The following is a 12,441-nucleotide window of genomic DNA, read 5'->3' on the forward strand; positions in this document are numbered from 1 at the left end:
TGAAAATTACTTTGTTTAATAATACTGTACTTATTATTATATAGATGCTATGTTGTTTTTAAGTGCGACAATTATTATAATCGTAATCATAAATATATCATAATGATATATTTCTCAATTTCTATGAATAATGAATCATTTATGATAGAACAATAATAATAACAGGAGAATTTATAAGATACATTTTATTAATAGGTACATTTGATTAGGTACATTTTCAGTGGTCACAATATCCTTATGTATATATTCATATGTATTTCTTGTTCTATAATTATATAATATATAATTACCACAAATATTTCATAAATATAAAGTTTAAATATCTGTTTAATAAATAAATACGTCAGTTATGCAACAGTAAAGAGAAAATACATATTTAACAATTTAATATCAGAACGAAATAATTTCATATACATTATGCCAGAGATAAACTGTAAAATTCATTGTCAACAATGAGTCAAAAATATATTTCTGTAATCGTAAAAATAATACTTTTCCAACATTATACCTTTATTGTATTACTAGTTTATCATTAGTGTTATATGACATTAACATTTATATATGTAACATTTGTACATTATATGTTTGTGAATCAACATAATTATCAATGGATCATATGATTTTTTTGCTATAATGCTTTCAAATGAACACATATGATATACGATAAAATACTAATCACACGTAAAGTTATACAAAATACATTTTGTGTGTATAGTTTGTATTTTTATACGCAAAAACCTATGCACTTACTATAGTATTAATATTTTTTATTTATTCTTTTTATTATAAATTTTTATAATTTCTTTTATATATATTCCAATGCTATTTTATTTATTTATTATTTATTTTACTTTAATACATGAATATAAGTGCTGTTTAAGTTTCGTTTTGTTTATTAGGCCACAATAAATTTATATTTTCAATAATCTTATATGAAGGCAATGCAAAGGAATATCTTTTAAATTATTATAATCTTTTTGTAAAGATTATTTTCACAGATAAAATTTTGCTTACATGAACAATTATTTTTAATAAATAGATATTGATTTTAAATAAACAATATTGCATAATTTTTTTTTATAAATAGACATGAAATTTTATTGTTATTATATAATTAAACTTAATTAATAGGATTCCATAAAAAATACATATTATACTTTGTATATACTTATTCATATTTATGAGAAATATTTTATCTCAAATAAGTAAATTTAACTGCTGTTACATAAATATTTTAAAAATGATGACCAGGAATGTAAGTGCTCATTGATATGATAACATTGTGATCATTGCACAATTTGTATTTTATGTTAAATGGATGTGTCACTTAGTTTCATAAAAGTGTATTAGTATTTTCTACATGCATTGGCAAACTTTAATTAACATTATTCCATAATATTCATATCATTTTTTAAATATAAATAAATCAATAAAATATCATGATCATTTATATTAAAATAACTTACTTGGAACTAGAACTTTATAGGAATTGTATGTTTCTATATTTGAGGAAATAATTTCGAGTTTAATATCTGTACGATGATAATACGAGTACAATAATAACATGAATTAAATCTAAATATTCTTGTGGTCACAAGCCTTAAATCTTAGCAAAACCTTTTAACGTTATATGCAACCAGTAAGACTTAGGTTTTTAGTTTGTCCTAAGTATCGCTTGTCGTTGCAAATTATGTTTTGAGGTAGACAAGTATATTCTTTGAATAGCTTTTCATAGCTATAGGTAAAGCTAAACCAAATGATAAGTTTCCATTAAAGAAAGATGCCACATTATGTTTAATTTTATATCTCAGACCACAAATATAGTCTAATAGATTTACTTGCAAAATTGTAAAATAGCCATGAAAGCTATAATTTGATTTTTAATTCAAATTATTGCAATTAAAAAATTTAAAGAGTACAATATCTTCTAAAAGCGATTTGCCATTCTAATGAATTTCTGTTAAAGCTTCAAAAAAAAAAGAAAAAAAAAAAAAAAATTAGATAACATAAATATCATGCACTTTTAAGATTCATACAATTGCAATATAATTATTGTGATTGATCAAATTTTTAAATTTTTAAATAGATGAGGATAAAATCCGATATCAAATATATTAAAATGTTCATAAAATCTAAGATTTGAAGCTATTGCATTCAAATGTCGTATCGAGAGATAAACGTCATTAATTGTATTCATTTTTATCATTATATTCATATATAATCGTTATATCGAATGCTTCTTTACTATATTATAACATTTAAATGTTTTATATGTTAATATTTATATTTTTGTTTATTCTATTTTTCGATGTTTTCTCACGCTTATATATTCTAATAACATTCAATGTAAATAAGAATATAATTTTCAATTTTTATCTAGGAATTTTTAAATGTTTCATCTTCATTTTCTTATATTACTAAAATATAGCTTACCTTCATATTTCAGGTACTATATTTGTACCTACTTCTTACTTAATTTTAAACCGCAATCAAAATATATAATTATATTTTTTTGAACAAAATATTAATCTATATTTTGTGATTATAGCAATAATATGAAATAATTTACTATTTATTAAAACAATTTACATTAAAAAGATTAGTTATTAGCGCGCATTTTATTATTATGTAATTGAATGTATAAACGATACGTGTGTGCATGATACATTCTGATTTCATGTTAACCTACTAATGTTTGCAGAATATTAAATTCTATGATTGTATATCCAAAGTTTGATATTTTTTCTCTCATAAATATCAACGCAAAATAATTATTGTAATGTCATACAATACTAACAAAATCTACTATGAATAGTGTATATGGAACATTACCTTTTACTGCAAACATTTGTAATTTATACAAGAGAATCATTATCAACATCCATTTCTTCTACAGTGATATAAAGACCTTCTTCCTCATATGTAGACTCGTGTTTTGCTAAAACTTTAAGTAATGGTCGTAATTTCATCCACCATTGATATGTTGGAATGCGATGTCTAAAAATTTTATAAAACATTGTTAAATATTTTTAGTTAAAATTAATATTAATATATTGTTGCTTACTCAAAATCCGTCATTTCAAGAAGTTCTGCGAATGGTGTAAATTTATAATGTTGTCGCACAATACCAATCATAACTGCACTATCAGCATCCATTGCTGTTACTTTACCATTAGCATCAGTATTTTTTTTTAGTTGTTCACTAAACCATTCAACTGCTTTAGAACCCATTTTTGTGCCCAAATTTCGATCAAATGGAGTTGGTGAACCTCCTTGCTGCATATGACCTGTAAAAAAATTGGTAAACTTGATAACTTTTTATTGTTTTATTAAAAATATAAAACCATAATATTTATTCCAGTAATAGTACCAATAATATTCATTCTACAGCTAAAGAGGCCTTTTCCTTCTTCACTAAAAAGTCTTTGCATAAAATCTGTACTATAATTTAAATTTGCATTTTCATTTCTTAAAATAAGACCTCTCTGTACACCTTCAGACATTTTAGCAGCCATTGCAATAACATCTTGATTTAAATCTTTAATATTAAACTTTTCCTCGAAAATATATGCTGCATCAGCTCCACCAGCTAATCCAGCCAAAGTAGCTAAATAACCACAATATCCACCCATAGTTTCAATAATAAATACTCGACGCTTTGTACCTTGTGCAGACTGACGGATTCGATCACAGATCTAAAAATAATATAAAAGGAATTCGATCATGCGAATTTTGTATTAACAAATTTATTACAAAATATACTAGATATGCGAAATTCTACCTCCGTAATTTCATTTAAAGCAGTATCACATCCTAATGAAAATTCAGTTCCTGGAACATTATTGCTAATAGTTGCCGGAATCATTGCAATAGGAATTCGAAATTCTTCAAATTTATCTCTAGCATTAATAAAAGTAAGTCCTGTTTGATAACCCTTTTAGAAAAACAGTAATAATAATATATTATAATAATAAATAAACTATTTTAAAAAATATAGTTTACTTCAACATAGTTTAAGTCTAATTATTACCTCAAATCCTCCTACAATAAGTAGAGCTTGAATTTCATATTCTTTAAGTCTCTGAGCAATCTGTGTTAACTGATCCTCTTTTGGTGGAGCACGTTTAGTTCCTAAAAGAGCACCACCTTGTGATACCCAACCAGTGACAAAAGGCCAATCCAATAATTTAAATTTTCCAGTTATAAGACCCAAGATTCCGTCACAAATACCATAAACCTAAAATTTACCATGAGATTTGCATTATTATATTACAACAAATTTTATAAATTTTAATTAATTTTATTAATTTTACCTTATCTCCTCGATAAATACAATTTCTAACAAAAGAACGCACAGCGGCATTCATACCACAAGAAGGTGAACCAATATGTATTACACCTAATGTATAATGGCAACTCTGTAACATTAAAAATTCAACATTAATATTATAAAAAAATTTTATATTAATTTATATAGCATGCATACAAAAAAACAAATGCGTTCTATATTTGAATATGGTATTTAATATTTAGATTGAAAAGCATTATAATATATGCCTTTAGGCATTATTATATATGCTTATGTTTATTTTTAATTTAACAAAAATATTATAATAGTTAAATTTATTTAGATCCAAAAAATAAAAAAATCAAGATATAAATTAATTAACTCACTTGTCCATACAAAGTGAATTGCTAATAAAAAGAAAAAGATGAAAATGTCAAAAAAGCTATTTTAAGCATCAAAATGTAAAAATATGTATACATATAGCTTTTTTTTTTAATGCAGATTTACCTTTGTTAATGTGGGACTGTTACTTTCCTGAAGCAATATTAAATAAAAAATATAATAAAGATAAATTTTCATTGAATATATTCTAAATTAACCAGAATGTATTGTATAATCTTTTGTATCCTTTATATGTAATAGTCAGGAAAATTTATTTAAACATCTTTTTTGATTGTAGCAAATATATAAATAAATATATAACAAATAATTTTAACCATTTAAAGAATAAATAATACTATAGAAATATTTTTTTATTGTGTTTACTGAGACATTCTATATATTTATTATTTCGAAATTGATTATTTCAATAATCATATGTTTAAAAATTTTATAGGAAATTTTAAATTTATATTATTTATAATTTTAATATACCTTATTGGGATTGGTACATTCTATAGGTGCTTTCAGACGGGTCAACATTTTATATGTTTCCAAATTACGAGCAAATCCCCTAAAAATATTTATATTATTATAAAAAATATTATTATAAAATAGTATATAATACAATTTTTAATTTAAATATATTTTATAGAATAAAAACATACTTTCCACGAAGTTGAACTGCAAGATTCCAATTTTTATCGGCCATAGCTTTTGCTACTCCCTTAGTACGTCGAACACATTCCATAAGAGGTAATCTTACAGCTTGATTGCCATTTAATGTAACAACACATGCTTCAGTATCTGGTTTTGCTTCCATTAATGCCATTACTGCTTCTGCTCCCATTCGACAGCCCTATTATTATTAAATATAATAAATATTTTGATTTTTCAAAATAAACGAAAACAATTCCATAGCACTATGAATATTTATATAATAACTAACCAAAACTCTATCAAAAGCAGATGGATTACCACCTCTTTGAACATGACCAAGAACAGTAATTCTTGTATCTTGTTGTAGCTTTTCTACAACAACTTTATGAATTTTTTCAGCAGTAATTGGTTCACCATTTCTATCTAATGCACCTTCAGCTACAATTATAATATTAAGTCGTTGTCCCATAAGTCTTTCCTGAAATTATATATATTTTATATTTGTCAAAAATAACATAACAATTATATAAGTTTATATAAAAACCATTTATACAACACATTTAATTAATTAAAAAAAAGTAATTAAAGATAGAAGAAGGAATAGAAATATAATTTTTAATATTAATATTTTAAGTTATATTACATAAACAAACATTCAATTAGTTAAATTAAAAATTAAACAATATTACATACAGAATTTATTAAGCAAGCATAATTTAAGTTAGCAGTGTACAAAATAGAATTACAAATGAATTATAAGAAGCTTACCATTATGAGCAAATTAAATTGAAATGAAAATATATATATTCCTCCTTTTACTAATAAAACAAAAAGAGCATAAACTAAGATAATATTTATTAAAATAATTGCAATTGTAATATTAAAAAATGAAAAATATAACAATTTTATATTTTATTCATAGATTATTTAATTTTATAGATTAATTTTATAACCGTTTAAAAAATTAAAAAAAAAAAATTGCGAACCTGTAATAATTTTTTGCACAGCTTATTGGGCCAATCTTGTTCAGGTGGCCACTCTGGGATGAACACAAAATCAGCTTCAGAACATATGGCTGCCACTAGGGCCAGGTAACTGTAATAGTATGTTATAAAAGCTAGCTAAAATAATATATAACAATATAGTAACTATAGTAAAATAATTTCACTTTGAATTGATAAAAATGTGAAAATAATAGATAAACTAGTAAAATATTACAAATTTGTGGATCACAAATACTTAAATTATTTAATAAATAGTTAATATTTGCAATAAATTATTGCCGCTAAGAGAAATTTACAATATAAATAATAGCAAACTATTATAATTCTATTATACCTATTATATCCCTATCCTAAATATTTTTATAATTTAATTATTTTAATACAGGAGCAGACACATATTTAATGAATTCAACAAAAATAAATTTAATAATAATTTGGCTAATAAATATTATATTATAAAAAAGCATTATTTATTAAGGAAAATATATAATAATTGATCAATGATTCATAACGTGCCTGTTGCACAGCTTTGCAAAGTTCCTCAACCCAATTACTTGTTGAGGGTACTTCAGGTATAAAGCAATAACATGCTTCAGAAGATAAACAAGAAGCTAACGCCAGATATCTGAAAGACTTTACTTCTTATTAAATTCATACTACACTGAATTATTTTAAAATTTGTTTCTATTCTTAAATTAAATATATTTTATTTATATAAATAAAATTTTTGATTTAATGCTATATATTTAATGTTTATAAGAAGAATAAGAAGAAATAAAAGTAACATTAATAACATTATTAAGCAACTAAAAATACATTAAAAACAAAAACAAATTATTAAATTTGTTAAATTAAGTTAGAAGGAAACAACACTATAACAATAAATTTATAAAATTCCTAAACAACGTGCCTGCCCCAATTTTTTACATAATTTATCAGGCCAGTCAGCAGGAGGAGGTGATTCTGGACAGAAAACAAAATCTGCTTCTGCCGCTAAAGCACCCACAATTCCCAAATACCTATTCAAAAAGTTTTATATAGAATATAAAATATGAAAACAAATATTTTTTTAATTTATATGAGATATGAATTTGTTTAATACTGAAAAATTAAATTTTTCATTTATTTTATTTATTTAAAAAAACAAAAATTTTTTAAATTTCATTAAAAAAATTTAACAACTAACTTACCCGCAATGCCGACCCATAACTTCCATTATGAATGTTCTTTGATGGGAATATGCTGTACTAACAATAGCATCGATACTTTCGATAATACGATGTAACGCAGAATCAGTACCGATAGTCATGTCAGTTCCGCAAAAATCATTATCAATAGATCCCACTAAGCCAGCAATGTGTAAATGTTCATATTTTTCTACTTGGTCTATTGTAATTTCTCCTAAATAAATAACAATAATAAAGTATACAAATATATCATAATAAAATAAAAATATCAAAGTTTTTTTACTTACCTTCTTCAGCTAATTCTTTTAATAAGGTTGACCATTCTTCCTTAAATAGATTTGCACCAGTAAGTGAACCATCACCACCTATTACAACTAAATTACTTATTCCAAGTTTTACTAAATTTTTTGCAGCTTTTTTGCGACCAGCGTGATCTTCAAAGTCATGACATCGAGCAGATCCTATTATTGTACCACCCTAAATTAAAATCTTAATTTAATTTAAAATATAATAATATATAGGCATAGATATACATAATACATACTTTATGTATGATAGAAGAAACGGATGACCAAGTAGCTTCTTGAATATTTTTTCCACCATCTACCATACCCTGATAGCCTTCTTTAATAAAGAAAACTTTACATCCAAGATAAATACCCATTCTAACAACTGCTCGAACTGCTGCATTCATTCCTAAAAAAAAATTTTATTTTTGAAATTTATCAATTAAGCATGTATTATATCGATATACATATTTATTATTCTGTTTTATTTTATTGATTCATTTTGTACCTTGAGAATCACCTCCACTAGTAAAAACTGCAAGGCCTTTATCTTTATGACTACCAGGTTTTATAAATCTCCGAGCTGCTAAATCTTCTGCCATGTCTATCCAATACCACTTGTATTCCTACAATATAATTCTTGTACCTATTTTCTTGCAAACTTTCAAATCAAACAAAGATTTCAATTCATCCTATTATAATAATATATAATAATATTTATTAATAAAATAATAATTTTATTAATAAATACTGTCAAAGTAATATATATATACAATGTATTTTATATAATAAATTACTAATTTTCATTTATTTAATTTTTATTGTTATCATTGTTACATTTTATTATATATTATATATTATTTAATATATATTTATATATTATAAAAAAAAATTGCAGTTTTTTATTAATAAATAGATTTAAATTTTTTATAATGACAATACTAAATGATAAATTAATTCTTCATAACTATTTATTTCAATTTTTTATCAGTATATTAAATATAAAAATTATACATATATAAATTATATAAATTAATATATATAATTAATGTATAATTATATAATTTATACATAACAGAGAAATGTATGTCCACTAAGCTCTTATAATAGCTTACTTGTGGAAGCGCCAGTGATTCCAAGCTCTGAATATAAATTCTTCTTTTATCATTGTTAATAGCATAAAAAGACATAGCATTTAAGTCTTCCTTACCTGGTTCTTTGTCATCTAATAAAAAACTTAATATTACTTCCCGAAATTATCATTGTCTTAACAATGAGATAAATTTTATAATACATATTATAATATATTACTTTGTTTTGGAAAGGATGGAAGGAGAAAAGAAAGTTCTTCCTTCTTCGAATCTTTGATTGTGCAAGGACATTGTGTTTCATCATTCTTTATGGACATATTTTAAAAATAAATATACAAAAAATTTAAAAGATAATTTCTATGTCCTAAATAAAATATATAACCTAAAATAAGAAACTATTAAATATTATAAACTACATTTATTGTTATTAACATGAACATAGCATCCGATTTATGAGAAATTTATTACCAATAATTATTTACATAATAATCTTCTTCTGAATATTTAAAACATTTTTATATTATGTATATAACTATTTTACATAAAAAAATAATTAATAGTTTTTAAATTTAAACATTGTTTAATAATCAATGAAAAATCATAAAATTTGTGATATAAAATTATAGAATCAAATTTTCATTGAACTAGTTAAGATCGTATTTATTTAAAAATAAATAATAAAAAGATATTACCTTAAAAAGGTATTTTTAAAGGACATACAAAACGTCATTGATAGTCCTTCGTATTTTAAAATAAAATAGCATATGTTTGAAGAATCAATAGAATCTGGCACATTATCAAATTACTGTGCATCAAAACATTAGAACAACGGTAACTGCATATAGAATAGATTATTGAAATTAAATTTGTAAATAACGTAATTTTTTGTATATAAAGATCAAGTATCAATTTAATACATAAAAAATACATAACTTAATAAACAGTAAAATAATTTATTAATTGTTTAAGATAAATTAAGTTAAAAATTAATAAAAAATAATAATCTATTGTAACAATGTATACAAGATACCATCATTCTGTCACTGACAATTAATCAGTAAATCATTTATTATATGTATATTATAACATGTATATGTAAGAAAATTGAACATTTTTAACTTACCAAATAAATATATATCCAATTACAATGAGAAACAAAATATGAATGTTAATTTAAAACTTTTTAAGTTTTAAATTATTTGTACTTGAAAAATCTACGGTGTTCACTTTACATCAAACACTGCTTTCGAGACTTGAACTAAAACTGAAGGTGACCTTTACGTGTGCTTCGACACGAAGCTCCCCACCAATAATATCTGCTAGCTCTTACACCCCACCCTATGTAGTATTAAATTTAGGAAATGGCCGTAGATGGTGTTAGTGATACACAATATAGTGATATGAATTGATGTTAGTGATACAATACAATATTATCTTCGTTTAATTTTCGCTAAATTATTTTAAATTTTGCCCATTGAAAATTTATAAAATTATTGTTTTTTATTCTTTGTTAAATTAATTTTAATTTGTTTTATATACAAAAATTTATCGATAAAAAGAAATTCATATACTTACATCTTCATATATTTTAAAATATAAGTAAGACAAGTCTTGATTCAACCATTATTTTCTAGATTCACTATTCACTAGATTGTTATCGTCACAACTAAGTCAACGCAATTTATTCTAATAATAAACTAAAACAAAATGAATCTTGAACGTCATAAATAATAATACTTTTACGTCTCTTTTCTGAGCGTCGAGTTATTTTTATTTTTAATTATGCTATTTGAAAAAACAAAATTCAAAATACTTGTGTTTCTTATTAAATTGATCGATTGGTTAATTAATTTTTATCAATTGAATATTACGTTTAATTGATATATTGATTATTAAACAACAAATAATCTTCATTTGCAAATCTTTTAATTAATAATAATAATAATGCCGAAATTAATTATCTTTATCTATTAAAAGAGATATTATTATCAAAGATTTAAGTATAATGAGATATTATTATTGTATATAAAAAAAACATTGTCTTTAATATACAGTGAATAATGAAAATTGATTTGAAAGGAAGGTGACATATATTTATTATTCGCCATATATATATATATATGTATATATATATATTCTTTAATTCTTCATTTTTACTCGTTTCATATTTTATTTCTAAATGAATTCTATTTAAATTTTATATAACGATTTGTTACTTTAATTCATAATTATTATAATTCATTTCAATGATCACTATCTGCAATCGATTAAAACGAAATTAGTCTACAGCAGCAAATATGTAGGCCAAGGTCTAAGCCTGGTCTTGCGATCACAGAATGGTGTAAAATTACTTATACTTAATTTTGCATGATCTTTCATTCTAATTTCAAGGTTTTAATATTAAATGTAATATTAAATGTTTTTAGGATATGATTGAAAAAATTTTTCATGTTTAAACATTATAAACTATTATTTGATTAATTACAATTTTAATCGTATTCGTTAAAATAAAGAACAATCATAGATATCCCAAAAGATAAGAAAAACTTTTAAAATTGAGAAAAGAAAATTCGAATCGTTATTTCTATCGATTATATCGATTTCTACAAATTTTAAAATACGAAGCCTTTATTGTAAGACAAATATTTTCTTTGAAAAAACGTGTGAGAAAACGTGTGAAAAAAATCACAAATTACAACGCGACGAGAATACAAAGATCTACACACCGATACGTATTAAAAGCCAACTGTAAATTACTGTATTTCTGTAGGCGAATATATAAACATACATAATATCTTTATATAAATTTCGAAAAGTTAACAAGAAGATACAAACAAGAGTATCGGTAAAACTATCAAGTCTCTCAATTTTAAATTAACCAAATAAACATTAAAACGTTATTTTTTTTTTTTTCCTCTTTTATTTCAAATCGATTAGACTTAAACGAATAATTGTTAATAATATACAATTCGTTTTATTCAAATTACCAATTCCCTCCATTTCTAGATTCTTTTTTTTATTAATTCGAATCAGTATTGAAAAATGATATCAAACAAATTTTCACTTCACATCTCCGATCAAAACTTAGCGTGTCTTACCTATCTCTTATTAATTCCCTTCGATATCTACATGCGATGAATCTTGGAATCAACGAGGATTAAATTAAATGGCGAAGCTTGCGAACATGAAAAAACAGTGGTAATAATAATAATAATAAATACTAATCGTAAAGAAGAATTCTTACTATTCTTATAGGAACATTGTGCTTACATCTGTCTAACTCCTTTTAAAATCATTCGTCAAGTTCTTGAATATCTGCGTGTTTATTAAATTTAAAATAAATTATTGTTGTGTAAAGATGTAAGAGCGTATATTGTATATTATACGCTCTTTTTTTTTTTTTCTTTTTTTGGAATTATTGACTCGACAATTTATCATTAGTAATATATTGCCCTTCCAGAATTATTTTACCTGATAATACTGCGAAGCAGGACAATCGAGATTTATTTTTCTCTTTAGAGACATTTTATCAGAATTTATTATTTC

The 12,441-nt window shown here is 23.4% G+C and overlaps 1 protein-coding gene across 10 annotated transcripts; it reads right to left on the reverse strand.

Moving 5' to 3' along the window:
- Window positions 1-175: 175 nt before the first annotated feature.
- Window positions 176-10,491, reverse strand: LOC724724 (ATP-dependent 6-phosphofructokinase). 10 transcript variants are annotated; one of them, XM_026443249.1, is made up of 19 exons: window positions 9,116-9,230; window positions 8,920-9,029; window positions 8,313-8,430; window positions 8,062-8,213; window positions 7,805-7,994; window positions 7,521-7,731; window positions 7,241-7,349; window positions 5,616-5,804; window positions 5,335-5,525; window positions 5,162-5,240; window positions 4,796-4,822; window positions 4,675-4,695; window positions 4,314-4,418; window positions 4,031-4,237; window positions 3,782-3,934; window positions 3,371-3,695; window positions 3,065-3,287; window positions 2,833-2,997; window positions 176-471 (listed from the first exon to the last, which is right to left on the reverse strand). In XM_026443249.1, exons 1-18 carry the CDS (start codon window positions 9,210-9,212, stop codon window positions 2,856-2,858), a joined length of 2,649 nt encoding a protein of 882 aa, XP_026299034.1. In that variant the 5' UTR covers window positions 9,213-9,230; the 3' UTR covers window positions 176-471; window positions 2,833-2,855. The 10 variants fall into 10 exon arrangements, with proteins under 10 accessions (XP_026299034.1, XP_026299033.1, XP_026299040.1 ...); XM_026443248.1 differs by lacking the exon at window positions 176-471 and having other exon boundaries at window positions 1,600-2,997; window positions 9,116-9,238; XM_026443255.1 differs by lacking the exon at window positions 176-471 and having other exon boundaries at window positions 1,600-2,997; window positions 9,015-9,029; window positions 9,116-9,236.
- Between the last annotated feature and the right edge of the window lie 1,950 nt (window positions 10,492-12,441).

Source organism: Apis mellifera, linkage group LG10 (assembly GCF_003254395.2).
Source record: "Apis mellifera strain DH4 linkage group LG10, Amel_HAv3.1, whole genome shotgun sequence".
NCBI lineage: Eukaryota > Metazoa > Arthropoda > Insecta > Hymenoptera > Apidae > Apis > Apis mellifera.